The sequence below is a fragment of the Hyperolius riggenbachi genome, chromosome 10 (genome assembly GCF_040937935.1).
Source record: "Hyperolius riggenbachi isolate aHypRig1 chromosome 10, aHypRig1.pri, whole genome shotgun sequence".
Taxonomy (NCBI): Eukaryota; Metazoa; Chordata; class Amphibia; order Anura; family Hyperoliidae; genus Hyperolius; species Hyperolius riggenbachi.
In genome coordinates this window covers 101,019,740-101,040,543 of record NC_090655.1, presented here as the reverse complement: position 1 = coordinate 101,040,543, position 20,804 = coordinate 101,019,740, and the positions used below count along the sequence as shown (strand labels likewise).

Sequence of the window (20,804 nt, the reverse complement as noted above, 5' to 3'; positions counted from 1 at the left end):
GACTGGAGCTCAAGTCACGGCCTACTGCCCATGCGCAGTCCTGTCTGTACCTTCTGCGCATTCACAGCTTGGTTATTCGAGAGCTATGCATGCATAGAATGCTCTGGAAGATGGGAGCGTGTTCGAGGAGGTGTGCAGACAGGACTGCGCATGTGCAGTGGCCCACGAATAGAGCCACAGTCGCAATTATTTTGGAGCTGACAGCGGCGCAACAGAGGGGACCACAGATGACGCCAAGGGACCTGACACACCACAGGGGCTGGAAGAAGCACCAAGTAATTAAAAAAAGTTCAGGTGTGTTTTAAGCGGCTGAACTAAAGCTCTAAATATGATGGTTTAAGAGAGGGATGTGTTCTTCTCAGACAAACCTCATCATATTGTCAAAGTGAAACATTTACTCTCCAGCCTACCTTTAATTTCTCCAGCTCTGGCCTTTTTGTATAATCCCTTCACATCTCGGCTTTCACAGATATCCAAAGGAGCATCCACAAAGACCTCAAAAAATGGCAGCCCAGCAGCATCATGTACTTTACGTGCATCCTCACGATCCTGTACAGACCACAACAGTTCTTAGACTTAAAGAACAAATAGACCTAAAGACTGATTTATTTTTTTTGTGATATAGATCAGCAGAAATGACATAGTAGTAGCAACGTCTAAGTTAAAGATCAGAGGTCTTGCAACCCCTATGTGAAAGAAGTTTGTGTATTTATAAATGGCATAAGTGGATCCATCAGTAATAGCGCTGTGTTGAAACCTTGTAGGATTCTTTTCACAAGGCGTAAACACACTGAAGAGGTTTCTGTACTCACACCTTGAAATAGAAATGCGGTTTTCTAATTACATCTTCATGCTGAGTTTTCAGTGCATGGAAATTAGTTTGCCCTGGGATCTGAGTGACTTCAGAACCGGATATCCAGGTCATAGAATGTCATAGATGCCAGAAGTTTACAAAGTGTGTTACTTAGAATTCAATTTTGGATGCACGGTTGAGAACAAAGTGTACAACATTTAAAATAAACCTGTCAGAGATATGGCATTGGCCATTGCTGATCTACTGGAACTGCCAGCTGCTTGGATGGAATATTAATTCTCTAGGAGTGGTGCTATCTGAGTCATTCACCTGAAACACATATGAAGATCAGTAAAGTCAGGCCATCTGATCTTGTTCCACATAAGTCATTTCAGTTCTAAAGCACCATACACTTAACAATAATCATGGGACATCTCAGCCAAAGGATCTAGAGCAGTGATCTGCAAACTTGGCTCTCCAGCTGCTAAGGAATTACAAGTCTCACAGTGCATTTCAGGAGTCTGACAGCCACAGTCATCATTCATAAAGGCAAATTCATTGTGGAACTTGTAGTTCCTTAACTGCTGGAGAGCCAAGTTTGCAGAAAACTGATCTAGAGCAATGGTTCTTAATTTGTGTTCGATTTGACGCTAGGGGTTCAGCAAGTCAGTCATCTGTACTTTGGATTTAAAACAAAAAAACAAATCAAAACATTTTATTGTTCCAACTATGAAGGGTTCGATGAATGCACATAGGAAACTTTTCCATACCTCCAACAAGATTACGGACCACTGATGTGTGTACAACTGTCACCTGAGGTTGTTTAGCAATGCGCAGTGGTAGATCATAAAATGACAATGATAAACAAGCGCATTGTGCTCTTATGCCTTTTGTGCTGCAAATTACAGCTTCCGCGTTCCCAGTTGTCCTCCCCTGTCACTGAACAACAGTGCATGCTCCACTGCTATAGCTAAACAGAGTGTCTATACTGTGCAGAACTGTTGCCCTAATGAGTGATTAACAATCTAAGGGGTGGAGGTTATTGAAAAAGTACTGTTCAGTGTAGCAGCCAGGAAACTAGTATTCATTAGAAAGTAGCCAGAAATGGTAGCAACTATATTCCAGGCGGAAAAAAAACTGCACAGTTTTTTCAGCACCAAGTCATAGGCCATTAACAAAAAATATATACAAATGCATAATATGCTCATTAGTCAGCCCCTTTAATCCCACCAGATCTAGGTTTGTGAAAAGGCTTTGTAGCAGGAGACTGAGGGCAACAGTGTATTTGGGGGTATCAAGTGCCTCCTATTGCATCTGATTTCCCCATGCTAGTCTTCCTGGAACATCATTTCATCATGTGCATTATAATCATGTATATTATAGGAGGAACACTGTGGGGTCTAGATTCCTGAATGGCGTATGCCTGGTACACGCAATGCAATTTTCCCATCAAAACAAGGGAACAATTGATCATTTCCAGCATGTCTGATCTGCTTCCAATCGAAAAAGGGATCGATTTTGTGCAGTACTGGTCTGAAAACTGATTGAGAGCAAATCTAATATGCCAGAAATTATCGATCGGATTGGAAAATTGCATCATGTGTACAAAACTTTACAAAGCATAGCAGTACAAATGTGGCAGTACCGGGTTAGCCAAACAAAGCATAGCTAAAGACAACAAAGGTTTCCAAATACCGCATACAACTATTTATACACCTTGGCTTTGTGACTCAGCAGTAACTGATCAGCACCTCCAACGCAAGTACTGATTAGAAGCTGCCCAGCTGAAGAACCAAAGGTTGTGGCTGAGATAATGAATGATAAATTCTGCAGCAATACCTAGAAAATACAATAAACTACACTGTCAATAGTGAAGGTAACCTACTTTATTCAGTTAACCCTTACATAAGATAACCATAGAAGCACCCATATTGATCTCCTTCCGGTCTGGTAAACACTATCTAATTCTCAATTCAGATCGCACTAGTGTGAGAGATCCCATAGAAGTAGGCTAGCATACAAGTGTATACAATTTTCTTTCATCATTTTGTTAATTTTTACGATTGGATATTGATCGAAAATGAATGAAGAGGAAAAATGTTACTCGAATTGGACATGCATACAGAATGATGGCCGGTATTTCAATCAATATTATCCAGCCTGTCCAACCTGCTTGCGAACAAGAAAGAAATTGATTTTGAGCTTCTGATCGGTCTCTGGCAATCAGAAGGTTGCATATTTGTATGGAATTGGAGAGAAGATCTGAAGTGGAAATTGTATGGTGTATACCAGGCCTAAAATGCCACTTTCTTGGCAGCCTGTAATGCCCAGTCCCTGGCTAGTATGCCTTCTAAATCACTGACCTAAAGCAAGTATCCTCCAGCACCCTGATCTGCATGCATTTTCCAGGGCAGTGTATCTGAAGGCATCAGATGTAAAGTGTCAGCACTACAGCCAAGACATTGGCATTTTTCAAAAAAAAAAAAAAAAATATGGATGCCTCTATAGGCCACTAAGGCAACGTGAACTTAAAAGTGTAGGGGCTGTATTCACTGTATTCTCTACCGCAGTTTTCCTCACCCTCCCTTGTCACATCTGATAGTATTTAAATAGGAGTTTAAAACAAAAGTGGACCTGAACTGAACTCAGAACTTCCTCTCTGCACTAAAAGATACACAACAGCATAATAACCTTTAAAGAAAAACATTTCTTTGTTACGGCTGATACAAATCCTGCAATAAATCTGCATGGTTTCTACTTCCTGATTCATGGAAGCAGACATATTGTAAACAGCATGTGCTTTCAAATGTGCTTATCTGCCATCTCTTCCATGGCAGGCATGTGTCACAGGGGAGAGACCAAATTACAACTTGTGATTAGTCACAGAGGAGGAGAAATTAGACAGGCTAAAGTCTCTAAATACATACAGGGTGCATTACTCTAGGTTTTCCTTCTGTCTGTGCAATAGTTCAGGTCCACTTTTAAACCATTTTCTGCGGGCCCTTTCACCCTGATGCGGTGCGTCAAATTGATGCACTGCTACTGCAGCCTAATGCAACCCTTCCCATGTTGCGGTACGCTGCCCCGGAAGTCCCTAATATAACACTAGCGCAGAATTACGTAACCGCGCGGGATCTGTGGCGAGCTGCGGTGATCTGCATTGGCCCGGAAGTCATGTTAGTCTATGGCAACGGGCATGGGCGGAAGCATATTTTACAATACGCTTCCGCATACCCCAAAGCAGGAAGTGACCACAAGCGCACGTCCGTTCCTGCTTGGCTGGAGGCCAGACAGAAAACTCAGCGTACTAACGCAGTGTTCCCTGAAGGCCCGTTGCTGGCGATGCAATGCGGCAGGCGTGATGCACCGTTTGCAGTGTGAAACCGGCCTAAGGGTTTGAAATCACCATTGAATGATCTCAGCTAATCCATTGGAGTTTCCTAGGCTGTAAATCATCATACGTATGAATAACACTGTCTGAAATGATCAGGACAGATCGGTGTATATGGGCAATAACTGCTTTCTATTAAAGTTGTTGCGATTTTTTTTTTAAACAATTTTCGGTGGCCAACCCGTCATTCGTTTCTGGAGATGGTGTGTGTGCAGAGCTTAAAGAGAATTGCTAACATAGTTAATCTAGAAATACACTTATCTGCCTCTGTTCCAAGAAACAAAAAAAAATCCAAAAGAAACAAAAAATCCAGGCCAAGCGGGTGGAGGGAGACTCTTACCATATGTAAAAATGTATGCCTCAAATGTTAGATTATAATGAAAATTATTGTACATAAACTTGGCAACAAGAGCTATACTGTCCTATTTCTATCACTGGAGCCATGCAATAACTGTTATTTCAGCATTTTATTCAAGGTTGAAAGAAGACAATCACAGCACATTATCATTAAGATAGTATGTGAGAATCTGATAATGATAAGGAGGTTGAGGAAAAGAGGTACCATGCAAAGTCATAGACCTTTATCCTTGATAATAACTGCAATGTAAGCAATACTACGCTCTGAAGATCTGAACTCTGTCAACCTTTTCCTGTTTACTGTATATTCTACCTATAAGCAGGCTTCCACAATTGTCCCTTAAAGGTGCGTACACATGCACTACTGTAACGAACGACTGGTCCTCAGACCCTCCTGCTGGGCGGGCATTCTGCTGACAGTAGAGCGTGTTTACAGTCTGCCGGCAGACTGATAAGGCTGTTTCTGAACGATCCACTGAGCGGGAGGGTCTGACAGACTCGTTGTTCGTTACAGTAGTGCGTGTGTACGCACCTTTAAACTGTATTAAAATTGTGTGATTTGCCAGGAAGCAAGACCCCTCCCCCCACATGTCCTTACGCAATTGTGAAGAAAATGCCAGTAATTTAGATTTAGCTGCCTCATGACCAAAGTTGTAAAGTGCAGCAAAGATGCAGAGACTGCTGCTTGTGAATGGAGAGGTAAATACAAAATGACAGTGAATATGTCTGCCACAAATTCCCTACATGCACTGTGTATGAGGGCTGGGGTGCACGGGAGCACGTATACGGAGAGGGCACAGGAGCAGAACCTGGCTTATAGACAGATTTCCATTTTTTGGGCTATCAGCTATCCTTTCCCATTATTAATGCTATAATGTTCTCCCTTTTCTCCCCTCTTCTATAGCTAGATTGAAGACAGAGCCTTTTGAATTCCACATATTTAATTCCGCATTTTGCAGAGGTGTATACTCCAGGATTAAACTCTGTAAAGCCATCTCCGCCCTTAGTTATGCATTTATAAAGCTGAATTACATAAGAAGATATCAAGTTCAGCAAATGTACCTCTGCTCCTCTGTAACTGTATGTAACTCAGAGAGCCTCAGGAAAATAGAAGCATGCAGGTCAATACCTGGTTAGAAAATCCTTGTAGTGAAGAAAAGAATGGCTAGTGCAGCTTTAGCAATTAACTGCTGAAAGGCATGAAAAAAGAGAAAAATTAGAAGACAGAATGTATGCAGGTGCATTGACAAGCTAAGCAAATAATACAGCTTTAGAGAGGACATTAAAGGGATTCAGAGCACCTCTCATGGGCATGCCTTTAAGACTCCGACCAGTACTGCAAAGTAATTAAAGAGAAATACCATTCTGTAGTTTTTGCTGTCCTCTTTCATTCGATACCTGAAACACCATTCTACACTAAATAGTTTTCGTTCGATATCAATTTAAAATCGCGGCTGCCATCTTGTTATAACTTCCGGGTCACCCCTGTCTTCTCAGTTAGAGCAGTGCATCACTGCATGAAGCAGGAAGAGGAAGTGGCACGCATGGCCATTGCAAGAGGCTCCTCCAGCTGGGTTATAACACAACTTTGTTGGAAGTCGTGTGTCTTAAAGCGGACCCAAACCAAACATTTTTTTCAATGCAAAATATTTAGTTGCACCACTCTGACATTCACAAAGATAAATAAACACTCCTTCAAGCCTATGAGCAATTCAGTGCATGCTTTTCACCCTTCTCTTTTCATAACTAGGGTTATACAGGTGGCAGCCATTTGCAATTCCTCCTTTGCCGGACACCACCTACTCCACCAGTCTGCCGGATTCTGTCCCGGCAAGATGAAAGGAAGGGAGGAGTTCCTTCAATAAATGTAAAATATTTTATATTTGTCATCATGCAGCTGAAAAAAGGCTGCTATCTATTATTATAAATTTAGAAAACAGATTTTATTTCTGAAATCTTGTATTTTTAATTTGGGTCCACTTTAAAGCAGTTTAACCACTTAAGGACTGCAGTCTTAAAACCCCTTAAAGGAGTTATCCGGGCTAAATACAGAAAATAAACGCTACTTACCGGGGGCTTCCTCCAGCCCCAAGCTCCCAGGAGCTCCCTCGCCGCACCTCGAGGGCAAGGGAGGTCCTGGGAGCTTGGGGCTGGAGGAAGCCCCCGGTAAGTAGGGTATTATTTTATGTATTTAGCCCGGATAACTCCTTTAAGGACCAGACACTTTTTTTCAATTCAGACCACTGCAGCTTTAACGGTTTATTGCTCGGTCATACAACCTACCACCTAAATTAATTTTACCTCCTTTTATTATCACTAATACAGTTTTCCTTTGTTGCTATTTGATTGCTGCTGTGATTTTTAGTTTTTATTATATTCATCAAAAAAGACATGAATTTTGTCAAAAAAAATGATTTTTTTAACTTTCTGTGCTAACATTTTTCAAATAAAGTAAAATTTCTATATACATTTTTGCCCAAATTTATTGTGCTACAGGTCTTTGATGAAAAAAATCCAATAAGTGTATATTTATTGGTTTGGGTAAAAGTTATAGCGTTTACAAACTATGGTGCAAAAAGTGAATTTTCCCATTTTGAAGCATCTCTGACTTTCCTTTCATGTTTCAGGAGATGCTAGAATTCCAGGATAGTATAAATACCCTCCAAATGACCCCATTTTGGAAAGAAGACATCCCAAAGTATTCACTAAGAGGCTTGGTGAGTTTATAGATTTTTTTTTTGTCACAAGTTAGCGGAAAATTACACTTTGTGACAAAAAAAATAAAAAAAAAGGTTTCCATTTCTGCTAACTTGTGACAAAAAAAAAAAAAAAAAAAAAAAAAAAATGAAATCTGCCACGGACTCACCATGCCCCTCTCTGAATACTTTAGTGTGTCTACTTTCGAAAATGGGGTCATTTGTGGAGTGTGTTTACTGTCCTGGCGTTTTGGGGGGTGCTAAATTGTAAGCACCCCTGTAAAGCCTAAAGGTGCTCATAGGACTTTGGGCCCCTTAGCGCACCTAGGCTGCAAAAAAGTGTCACACATGTGGTATCGCCGTACTCGGGAGAAGTAGTATAATGTGTTTTGGGGTGTATTTTTACACATACCCATGCTGGGTGGGAGAAATCTCTGTAAATTAGATTTTTTTTTTTTGATTTTTTTTTTTTTTTTACACACAATTGTCCATTTACAGAGATATCTCTCCCACCCAGCATGGGTATCTGTAAAAATACACCCCAAAACACATTATACTACTTCTCCCGAGTATGGCGATACCACATGTGTGGCACTTTTTTGCACCCTAGGTGCGCTAAGGGGCCCAAAGTCCTATGAGTACCTTTAGGCTTTTACAGGTCATTTTGAGGCAATTGGTTTCTAGACTACTCCTCACGGTTTAGGGCCCCTAAAATGCCAGGGCAGTATAGGAACCCCACAAGTGACCCCATTTTAGAAAGAAGACACCCCAAGGTATTCCGTTACGTGTATGGTGAGTTCATAGAAGATTTTATTTTTTGTCACAAATTAGCACAAATTGATATGTATTGTTTTTTTTTCACAAAGTGTAATTTTCCACTAACTTGTGACAAAAAATAAAATCTTCTATGAACTCACCATACACCTAACGGAATACCTTGGGGTGTCTTCTTTCTAAAATGGGGTCACTTGTGGGGTTCCTATACTGCCCTGGCATTTTAGGGGCCCTAAACCGTGATGAGTAGTGTGGAAACCAAATGCCTCAAAATGACTGTTCAGGGGTATAAGCATCTACAAATTTTGATGACAGGTGGTCTATGAGGGGCCGAATTTTGTGGAATCGGTCATAAGCAGGATGGCCTCTTAGATGACAGGTTGTATTGGCACTGAAGTTCAGAAAGTGCAGGATATTCTCAAATCGTGACCTGGACATGGCAGCAGAGAACATGGGCATGTGATATATTGGGTGCGTAGACCAGTAAGACTGCAATACATTATTTTTGACTAGACCCATGTTAAGGAGAAGGCCCCAAAAAATGTTACGTTCGGAAACTGAGTGTTTCCACCGAAAAGGCTGGGCATGGTAGCTTCTTGGATTGGCAGTTGCGTATTGTGTGGCATAACGGTTTGTCTCAGCCACAACTAAGTCGTAGAGACCAGCAGTGATCAGAAAAAAATTCTGTCACTGCGGTGGGGCTGGTGAGGGTTTGGACGGGTGATCAGAAGCCCGCAGGGGACAGATTAGGGTCTGATCTGATGGATAGGAGTGCTAGGGGGTGACAGGTGGTGACAGGAGGTGATTGATGGGTGTCTCATGGAGTGATTATAGGGGAGAATAGATGCAATCAATGCACTGGTGAGGTGATCGGAAGGGGGTCTGAGGGGGATCTGAGGGTTTGGCTGAGTGATCAGGAGCCCACACGGGGCAAATTAGGGCCTGATCTGATGGGTAGGTGTGCTAGGGGGTGACAGGAGGTGATTGATGGGTGTCTCAGGGTGTGATTAGAGGGGGGAATAGATGCAAGCAATGAGGGTGTGGACGGGTAATTGGGTACCCGCAAGGGGCAGATTAGGGTCTGATCTGATGGGTAGCAGTGACAGGTGGTGATTGATGGGTGAGCAGTAATGATTAGAGGGGAGAACAGATGTAAATAATGCACTAGGGAGGTGATGGGGGGGGGGGGGGGTCTGAGGGTGTGGGCGGATGTTTGGGTTCCCGCAAGGGGCAGATTATGGTCTGATCTGATGGGTAGCAGTGACAGGGGGTGACTGATCAGTGATCAGGGTGTGATAAGAGGGGAGAATAGATGCAAGCAATGCACTGGTGAGGTGATCAGGAGGGGGGGTCTGAGGGCAATCTGAGGGTGTGGGCGGGTAATTGGGTGCCCGCAAAGGGCAGATTAGGGTCTGATCTGATGTGTAGTAGTGACAGGTGGTGACAGGGGATGATTGACAGGTGATCAGTGGGTGATTACAGGGGAGAATAGATGTATACAGTACACAGGGGGGGGGGGGGTCTTAGGAGGATCTGAGGGTGTGGGGTGGTGATCAGGAGCCCCCAGGGGGCAGTTTAGGACCTAATCTAAAATATACCGTTGACAGATAGTGACGGGGCGTGATTGATGGGTGATTAGGTGCAAACAGTGGTGGGGGGTCTGAGGGGTGCTGTGGGCGATCAGGGGGCAGGGGGGGCAGGATGAGTGTGTGTGTGTGCTTTCACATACACAGCTGCCTCCTACCCTGGTGGTCCCTCGATCACTGTGACAACCAGGGTAGGAGGCAGGCTGTATAATACACTTTGTATACATTACTACTTTCTAGCGGCAGATCGAGGGTTAACAACCCGCCGGCGCTGTTAATTGGCCAGGAGGTTGACGCCGCTGGTGGGCGGAGCCTAACGCCGTCGAAGGTGCGCGATCCCCGGCTAATCAGTCCCCCAGGTGCCGCCGACAATCGCCGTAAGCGGGCCTGGGGGTGCCACTTTGCTGACGCCCATAGGTAGTGGGCGGTCGGCAAGTGATTAAAACCCTGACATAATATTCAATATAAACATGTTTTCCTACTTTTTATAAGCCATACGGTTATCATATTTGCATTTTGCATAAGTATCATTATTCATTTAGAAATTATAGGTTCCCAAAAGTACAGTTTTTTGCTTTGTGAACTGACTTTGCATTTTATTAATAACTGGTTTTATTCATTATGTATTAAATTCAGAAATGCTTTGAGTCTCTGTCTGTGTCTAGCAGCTTCTCCACAGTCAGAGAATGTGTCACATTCCTCACTTGATACAGTTAAGTAAACACAAGATAACATTATCTACAACTTCAGATGCGTCCACATTTCAATGCAATGAACTTTCAAGCTCTGTGTGTAACCATTCGAATGCTGGTCTATGGTCTAGTGAAAAAAAAAATGCTGGTTGCATATAATATGCTGCAAATAATTTTTTAGAGCAAAGAAGAAATGCTGGTTTATATTCCGCTTTAAAGGCATGCCCATGAGAGGTGCTTGGAGTCCCTTTAAAGAGCAAGTCTAGTTGAAGTGACAGAGCAGGAAACATCATCGACTAACGGCTGCTCCCTGTTCACACCAATTTGGCCCCAACCACTAAACTGTAAGATTTATGGGACCCAGCTGCTATCATTATTCAGGCCACAAACCAAATAGATTTGAGGCTGTGGGGCAAGGGTCCTGTGTGCAATTTTAGAGCTTGTGTTTCCCACAGTGTACCTTATTTCTAACAAATAAGTGGTCACAACCAAATTGCTGCAAGCAGGAAGCGGCCGTATGTCACCTCATGAAGACAAGAAATGAGCTGAGACTGTAAACAGAAAAAGAAACAGAAGGAAAGGGGAAAGAATGATCAATATTTATAACTCCTTACTGCAGCCTAATTAAATCAAATGTGGTGGAGGGGCAAGAAAGGGCAGGAATGCAAAATTGTGCGTAACAAAGTGGGAGATTCTGCATGATCTCAAAATGTAGCTAAAATGTTAATATAACAGATTTTTAGCAGAAACAAAATTGATTTGGTAGTCTTACTTACAAAAAAATAGAAATACATGATCATATTCATAGCACACTTTCTCAACTGTTACAAACACAAGTAACTTGAGCTGTTAGTGGAAAAACCCAGGCAATAACTATATATAAAACATGCCTGCCTCAAAATACATTTCCAGACATTATTTTTTTTTTAAACAGAGAATAAAGCAGCATCTGGTTGGTTGTTGTGGACAACACAGTGGGGTGCTTTCCTGACTTGGCTGTTGTGGTCAGCACAGCGGGATACCTTTCTGCCTTTTTTTTTAACACATAATACATAGATGTATTGTAATGTTGAATTAGGAGATTCAATATTTTCTCATGTAAGACTATTCTCCATGAGAGAAAGCATTACCTTGGCATAAGGAGAAATAAAGCTGGTAATGCAAACGAGGCCTGCATCAGCAAAGAGCTTTGCCACCTCAGCAATACGGCGGATGTTCTCTTCACGATCTTCAGAGGAGAAGCCCAGGTTCTTGTTCAGCCCATGACGAATGTTATCCCCATCAAGGGAGTAGCAGGGAATAGCGTGAGTCACCAAGTATTCTTCTAGAGCAAAACCCAGGGTTGTCTTGCCTGCTCCCGACAAGCCTGCAAGAGACGGAACAGGTCATCAGGATTGCAAGTAAGGGTTAGCCTCCATACAATTTTCCAACAGAGGATTATTAGTTTGAGTAAAAATTTGATCTTAAATGTTTTGTTCCACACATGAAGAGAGTCCACAGAATTGCGCCTTACCTGTTAGCCAAACAGTGCAGCCACGGAATCCCCCTCTGGTACCTACGACTTGGCCTCTCTTGTTTCTGCTAACATGGTGAGACTGATAAACCACATTTGTGGACTTCTGTATGACACCCTGTGAAGGATATAGATTATAGCTTGTTAGAAAAAAACAGTAGCTTTCATCAAGGGAAATCCACTGAAGTTTCATGTTTACACCACAAGATATACTATCTCCAGGTTGTTATACAACTTGGTAATCCTTCAGGGGAGTGAATGGGGCTGGGAAGAGGGGGAACAGGAGGGCAATAGCTAGGGACATTGCCCTAAGCCCGCCTCTTCCTGTCTGAAAAATTGACTTTTGCTAACTTTTAAAAGAAGTGATTATGGGGACCAGGGGAAATAGGCGAGAGGAGTGAACAAGGTACAGAGGTAAGTCAATCCATCATCAACATACGTCTGTGCTTTGCCTCGGGTCAAGTATCCTTTAACCAAGAACTATGTAACAGGCCTTGAAGATGTATATAAATAAGGTTATTTTAATTATTGTTGTTTTAATTATTTTGGATGTCAAGACAAAGGTACAACAAACAAGTACGAAATATGTACCGAGGGCAAAAAATATACAAAAAGCAATAAACATGCCAGTTGTAATTTTCACAAGTTAGTTGATACACAATTGGAAATAAATTAAGAAAATTTTTTTTTAACAAAAACAAAAAGAAAAAGGAATTTCCTGTTAAGGGTGTACAACCATAGCAGTGCAAAAAAAAATAAATAAATAAATAAAATAAAAAAAGCACATTAAGAAAAGGATAAAACAAAGTAAACAACAATCAAAACACTTGTAGAATACGTAGTGGCGTAACTAAGGAGCATGGGGACACCAGTGCAAGTTTTACATGAGGCCCCAAGCACTTTATTGATATGGAGCCCCAAAACCTATCAAGGACAGCTGCAGTGTGAGAGAGGTGTAATAAAGTAAAACAAAAAATTGCTTTCCTAAAACAGAAAGAATTTGCGATAATTCAGGTTGGAGTGAACTCGAGATGTCTCCCAGAGCACCACTGCTGAATATATGCAAATTAACCATTGTACCCTTAGAAGGTAAAGTAAGGAAACCGTTTGTTAAGAATTACCACTATTCAATGCACATAGATGAGATGTTAATTACCTGCATAGCACCAATGCAAAGCTAATAAGATGAATGAAGGAGGGCCCCTAGCGGGCCCCTCTGGTCCAGGGGCCCCAGCATGGTCTCAACCTCTGCATTCCCTATTGCTATGCCACTGAGAATATGTGTAAAAATATGTATGGGAACAAGCATTTTTGTGATGGATTTGTATTTGAAGCTTATATCCTGGCAAAGAGTTTGAAGTGCAACCAAAGTGAGAGGGACATGGATGCTGCCATATTTATTTCCTTTAAACAATAGCAGTTGCCTGGCAGTCCTGCTAATCTCTTTGGCTGCAGTAGTGCCTAAATCAGATAGCTGAAACAAGCATGCAGCTAGTGCTGTCAAGATTTTTGTCAGAAACATTTGATCTTGATTCTATGTTCAGGGAGTATGGCTGAAAGAATTCAGGGTAGAGAATCAGCAGGACAGCCAGGCAATTTGCATTTCTTATAATATCCATATCGCTCTCGCTTCAGCTTTCACAGTAGGACGTAGCGTTTGATGCGAGGTTAAGGTCGCACAACGCGGCCCTGACGCAATGCATATACACTTTCACAGTGCGACGTTATAGTCGCACGTTAGAAAATTATTTATCATGGAAAGAAAACGGCGCATGCGGAACATTTTAAAAAAGAACAAAATACATTACGGAGCATGTGCAACACAAGTAACGCAGCATATTCATTGCTAAACGCACAGCATGCAGCACTTTCTAATAACGCTACATGTTACACATTAACGCAACGTGTGCACTGTGAATGTCGCACAGACTTAGTATTGTTGTGCGTTACTCTGCGTAATAATATTTTATAACGTGCGACTTTAACGTTGCACTGTGAAAGGGGCCTAAAGATAGAATATCTCAGAGAAATCTGCAGCCTATGGCAATTTCAGTCTGTGGTGTATCTGCACCCCCCCCCCTCCCCCCTTTGCATAGGTGCTGTACACACCAAGCAATTTCCTGTCAGATCGACGTGTCGAAACCATCATTTCTGACACGTCTGATCAGGTTTAAAATCAATTTTTACAATCACTTCTGCACAAAATCAAATCGGAAAAGCAATCATTAACCTGAGAGGACCTGTCGGATATTATCGATTTGACAGGAAATTGCATGTCAAGTGCAGGCGTGTACCAGGCATAAAACAGATTCCACATAACCTAATCAGATCACTTATACACCGGGGAAAGTAGGCACTGACAGAGTGACTACTCTACACTGATCTAGGAGAACATTTGTGAACTGGTGTAGTGCTTAAAGATGACAGTAACTTGAAAGGTTTAATACTGGGCATACACGGCTCGATTTTGCCGCTCGATAGATTCCCCGCTCGATCCCGCAGGCAATTCCCTTATCTTCCGCTCGGTTTTCTTATCTTTTTCCATTGTGCTCAATGCGGAATCGAGCGGCTAAATGATCGGGCGGGAGATCTGACATGTCGGAAATTATCTATCGAGCCATCTAAATGGCTCAAAAACGAACCGTGTATTCCCAGCATTAGAAAAGGATAGGAAGGGTTTGATAAGCAATAGATGAAAGATAACAGAAAAAAGATGGTAGTATATATAGCTGATAACATTCTTCAGTTACTAGAGCAGTCTCAGAGGTCACTGAGCTAGTAGGATCATCATCTTAAAGCAAGAATGCCATAAAAAAGGAAATACAAAGTTCACAGACTTCAAAATCAATGCAAACATGACGTGTACAGTTTAAACTAAGCTACTTATACACACAGCATACAGAAATCACAAGATATATATACAGTAGACAGAAATCACAAGTTATATATACAGTATATAGTAGATGGAAATCACAAGTTTTATTGCAGTTTAGGTATAATCTACAGCTCTAAAACCAGGAGCTTTAAGTATAACTGTCAAGCATAAAATCAAAACTTAATTCTTTATTTTTATCAGGTAAAAAAGTAATAAGGATGCTAACCAGGCAATCCAAAAGTTAAAATCCCTATTACTTTTGTTGTTGATTAATTATTATTCCCCAGTTTACCTGACTCTTATTTGGTACGCAAAAAAGGAAGTTGCAGGGCATGCTGTGTTGTACTTTTTTGCTTCTCTACTTCCCCTCAGACTTCACTAATGCAGCCTGATTGGCTGAAGCCTCTTTTCCTCCTGTTTTTCCCTCTCACACATCTGTTCCTCTCTAATCGGCCAAACTTTCTCATGCTGAGACAATGTACTTTCTATAGTGAATGGTGGGCAAATCAGACAGAGAAGAGTATGGGAGAAAATGACATCAGGATTGGCTTCAAAATAGCCACAGTTAAAATGGGAAATGCTAAGAAGGATTTTCACTTTAGAAAAATCACTAAAATCAAACATGTGGACAGTGCAATACATATATTATGTAAGTAGAGCAAGTATTTATCTACTTATATATGTGTTTTTTTCTGAGATAGTATGGCTGACAGCTCCTCTTAAAAGCATCATACACATGCTAGATTAAACTCGCTAGACAGCCTCCTTGGCTGAGAATCTAGCATGTACAGTGGAACCCAATTGCCCTTAGCATGTCAGCATCTTTACGGCCTCAGCACCACACTGTCATCCAACAGTGTGCAAGGCTTAAAGGAAATCTGAATTAAAAATCAACTTATGATATGATTTGTATGTGTAGTACAGCTACGAAATAAAACATTATTAGCACAGCTATGAGTCTCATATAGTTTCCAGTACAGGAAGAGTTAAGAAACTGCAGTTATCTATGCAAAAGAGCTTCTGTAAACTCTGTAACTGTGGTGGACAGCACTGTCTGCACTTAGGTCAACTGTCTCATTGTTTCTTCTTGGTTTATGTTTTTTTTTTTTTGCAGAGACATTAGTCTCTGCAAGTAGTATTACAGAATGATGCAAGGTTATTAAAAAAAAGGCTATATACTGTACCTAAAAATAAAAATAACACTATATGACACTATTTTCTTTACTACTAATGTTCTATTAATTATCCGTACTACACAACCAATTCATTATATCATGAGGTTCAAGAAGATCAGCACTCCATAAATTGTCCACATTTACAGTCTGAAAAATCACAGCAGGTGCATCTAATAGGAGTCCTAACAATTTGTAAAGGTGAGACATTCATAATGGCTAGAATATTTATTATTTCATGGCTATGGGGAATAGAAATACTCCTATTGTGCTAAGCATGGCTGTTACTTCAAGATGCAGATAATGTCACATGTACTTTGAGCAGAGATTTTCTGTGGCAGTGCTGTGGAAAAACCAACAGGGATTCTTAAATAGTGACAGAATAAAACAGGTCTCCTAAAGTGACACTTAAGTGATAAAGTGAAGAGATAAAAATTTGTATCTATCCTCCTCCTCCTAAAATTACTTTTAGCTATCTCACGGTTTTATGTTATGTTTAAAAACATTAAAAAAACAGATTTGTTTTGTCTCAGCTGCTTATGCTAGGTACACAATACAATTTTCTGACATGTTTATTGTCAGATCGATTGATTCCGACAGGTCCGTTCTGATTTACAATCGATTTTCCGTTCACTTCTATGGAAAATTGATTGGAAAGTCAAGCGGAAATCAGATCGGACATGTTCTAAATAATCAATCTGACATCAGAGTGCTCAAATATATGAACTATTGACCTTTTTTTATCTATACTTTCCTGGCATAGAACTGGGCTTCCTAGAGCAAAGTAGTTTATGGTTGTAATACCTTATTAGTAGTAGTAGCAGAAGTAGTGTATTGTACCGTGTTAGCCATCAGGATGATCAAAACTTCTTGCTTATGAGTAGTCTGACTATGGGCCAATACACACCAAAAACCGCTAGCGCATCTGCAAATGGTAGCGGTTTTTGAAGAGGTTTTTCAGTGCGATTCTAGGCATGATTAGAGAGCTTTTCTAAACATGCCTATCCTTTGAGCATTTTTGTGTAGCATATTTTATATTTTGTTACAGTAAAGCTGTAACTGAACAACTTCTGTAACAAAAACGCTTGGAAAATAGGTTTTGATCTAGCACTTTTCAGAGAGATTTTCCACTTTTCTATACTTTACATTGAGGCAGAAACGCCTCAGAAAACCGCAAAAAAAAAATGCTGCAGGACCAGAGTTTGCGTCTGGGGAAAAAAAACACCGCTCTGGTGTGCACCATCCCATTCATTAGCCAAGCAGTTCCCCCCTCCACCCCCCGCAAGCGTTAAAAAAAAAAAACCTCTCAGAACCGCTCTTGGTGTGCACCAGCCCTGAGTCCGGACTGTCAGTTGCATACTAGAATATCAACTCTTTCAGGCAGAGAAAGAAGAAAAGCATCCTACCTAATAAAACCTAACTGTCGCTGCATCCAGCAGCTGTCCGTGTTCCAGGTTTTTTGTTACTGCGCATGTGTGCAGTAACGGACAGCTGGGACCACGGAGCTGGATGGGCGAGCGAGGTGGGCGGATGCGACCAAGCGAGGTAGTCAGTGTGCGCTTGGCGCACGGCGGTTGCGTGCACACGCATGCGCACTGGCGGCGGGCAAAAGACCTAGAGCCCCTTTTTAAACGGGCTTGGGTCTACTAGTCACAACATATTTGTGTGCCTGGCACTGTACATATTATTATTTATTGTGTTTATAAACTGCCAACATATTACGCAGCGCTAGACAATATATACGATACAAGAATGATACAATATAGAACAAACATTTACAAGGCAAACGGTACAAGATACATGATCATGCGATTATGGGCTGGTTAGGTAGGCCCAGTAAAACAAGTACAGGCTGTCATAGGAAAGGAGCATACAATCATGTACACTACACTAGTGAAGGGAGGACCCTGCCAGAGGCTTACAAATGGAGGGGGGGGGGGGATACATACTGACAGGATCTCTCCTGTAGCAGGTGCTGCTGGTTGCAGTTCTGATTTCTCTGCTTGCATTCGGTTGTTTAGCTTTAACCACTTGAGGACCCTGGGCTTAAACCCTCCCTAGTGACCAGGCTTTCTTTTGCTAAATAGGCCACTGCAGCTTTAAGGCCTCGCTGCAGAGCCGTACAACTCAGCGCACAAGTGATTTCCCCCCCTTTTTCTGCCCACCAACAGAGCTCTCTGTTGGTGGGCTCTTTACCCTGCCGGCATGTTTATTTTAATGTAAATATTTTAATTTTTTCTAATAAATACTATTTTTTTAAATTTATTTCCCAAACCGTCTCTCCCTCCACCCACCAATCATAGCGATCGTCTGTCATAGGCTTCAGCCTATGACAGCGGATCGCTCCTGTCTCCCCCAGGCGGCTGTCCCCAGTGCAGCGCTGCCATGGATTGCAGTGCTGTACACAGTAAATAGACAGCAGCCTAGCCGCCTAACAGTCTCCTAGTGGTGATCGCCGATGGGAGACTGATGGCGGACTTGACGCCAATTGGCGTTAGGCAGTCCTGGGGCTGCCGCTTTGGTCACGCCCATTGTCGTTAGGGGGACTTAAGATAGTTAATTGCACTCGCAATGGGTGTCATTGGCATCTGCAATCACTCTGCAGTTCAGAGCAGCTCAGGACGCGGTCATGAAACCACCTATGGCTTGCTGCAGTTGAGCTGCAGCCAGACAGCTCTGAATTCCCTGCTGCATAGTATTGTATGCATTTGTAATGAGAATCCTTTTCTTCCACAGTCAGCCTGTAGTCTTCAATCAGACTAGCACAGGATTGAGTGATTACCATTCGGCTGTGTGGGCATTTGCATGCTTGCTCTCATTGGATGAGACATCAGATGCTCAGTGCTGCGGTTGCGCCGATCAACCATTGTGTCTAGTTTATTGTGGCGATTATCGGAAGCTCAGAGCTGCAGTCGCTCTAAGCAATCTTGCTTTCTAGTTCATAACTCCTGCTATGATGTGATCTGTTATCTCCTCCACAAGGGCATTCCGCACTATTACCTGATATTACCCAGCTGCATAGTCTTGCTTTGTGGGCTCTGGTGGTACTCTTGTCTTCCCGGGTTCAGTCTCTATACCTTGCAAGCTGAAGCCCTGCGGGGTAACCGTAGCAGGGTAGGCGCACTGGCCTCCTGTTCACGCGGGGGCTTGGCGTATAGGTGAAAAGCGTGGTATTAGATTGGGGTATAGAGGCTGAAGGAAAACCAGAGATCTGCCAGGTCTTACACATACAGGTCTATCTCATCATGTCACGTCACTTAAGGTTTCCTTTAAGTACTCTCTTACTATTTGGTTAGTCTCTCACTTTCTGTGAACAATTTCTGTTATTGCATCTAGTTTGTACAAGTGAAATTGTATAATAAGGGTGTGTTCATATCAGTTCAAAGTCCTCCTGGCAGAGTGACGGAGGAAGTTCTAGTTATGCTAATCACAGTGCCCAATTAACATGCCAAGAATGTTCTTAACATGGTAGATAAAATAAAATGGCACCATTAACGTGGGTGTATTCCACACCGAAAACAATTTAGTATTGCAAGATTGAATGACGAGTGGTTTAACATGAACAAGTCCAACTCAAAGTCACTTCCCAAACAGAGGAGTACTATAGCATCAAGAAACCATTTAAAATGATTAAGTGATTTACATAATTTGATGTTAATAAACCGGTAATACCTTTTATTCTCTTTATTCTGCTGGGGTGTTGGCACTACTGTGCACCACATTTTCATGATTTTATTGTACAGTCAGTATTACAAACTGTCAAACTTTTTAATAAGTAGCGACATTTAAGCCTAACAAATAAAAATAACACTGTCCTACATGTTATGCAACAGTTTGTTTCTTATGTAGCTGAATGAGGGCTCTTTTTAGAAACAGGCATTTTAGGCCAGCGTCTGGATGACCCCAATGCAAAGGATCATGAGATCAGGAAAGGAGAGAAATTGCATAGAGGTACAAATTAACAAAACATTTTGTTTTGGACATAGTAGAGGAGGTTAAAGGTGCGTACACACATGCGACTATAGTCGTTTGTAACGATCGTTCCCCGATCTTTACCAACGACGATCGTTACAAAAAACGAACCACCGACTATTAAGGCAAACGACGAACGAGCCAAATCGCTACAAAAGAAAGTTCTGTCTCGGCGGATTTTAACCAACGACGATCGTTTGCAAAAGTAGTACATCGTTCGTACTAGGCTTGACATGCGCATTTCACAATTTCTCCGTGAAACTTCTAATTTTTATGCGCAGGCGCAATAGTTGCTTTACGTGATGTAACGTTTGTTCTAACGATCAGATCGTTACACACCTTTTAAAACTATCTTTACTTAGGTCGTTCTTTCATCAATTAAAAGTTCATTCGTCGTTCTCAACGAACGATCGTTGTCGCATGTGTGTACGTAGCATTAGTCTGTATAGTCTGTGAGATTTGCCTTTATTTCTATCCGGATTCATAGACATTAGACATGTAACCAACACTACTGTCCCAAGTCTGTTTCAAAGATCTTTATTACTAAAGGTTTTCTCTAGGTGCTGATTTATCAATACCTTATGGGCCATAAACCATTAACTTTTCTCCAAGGAGATACATTTTCAACTCATCTAAATCATAATTTTTCAGTGCTTAAAAATTGAATAAGTATTATAAAAGTAGGTAAAAAGGTAATATCAAACTCATTTTAAGTAATTTCTTGTTAAAATGAAGACCTAACCATATATAGCATGAGTACCGAACGATCGCCTTACATTCAAATACATTGCAGATTCATTTTATCTAGCATATAAAGAAAGTCAGAGAAGCAGGACCATACACAGAGAGAGGTACAAAGCCAATTAGGCTGGTAGATACTGGTGGGTGCCAAGACCCAGAGTGCCAGTAAACATATAAACATGGCAGTCTACAGTGCTAAGACCCAGAGTGCCAGTAAACATATAAACATGGCAGTCTACAGT

At 41.7% G+C, this 20,804-nt stretch overlaps 1 protein-coding gene across 2 annotated transcripts in view; it reads right to left on the bottom strand.

Moving 5' to 3' along the window:
• The window catches only part of PAPSS2 (3'-phosphoadenosine 5'-phosphosulfate synthase 2), a 105,653-nt gene that overhangs the window by 38,952 nt on the left and 45,897 nt on the right, over positions 1 to 20,804 (bottom strand). For both annotated transcript variants that reach the window (XM_068258704.1, XM_068258705.1), the window contains exons 2-4: positions 11,803 to 11,920; positions 11,420 to 11,655; positions 411 to 549 (exon numbers count right to left, since the gene is read on the bottom strand). In XM_068258704.1, coding sequence (XP_068114805.1) covers positions 411 to 549; positions 11,420 to 11,655; positions 11,803 to 11,920 — 493 coding nt within the window. The remainder of the gene's footprint in view (positions 1 to 410; positions 550 to 11,419; positions 11,656 to 11,802; positions 11,921 to 20,804) is intronic.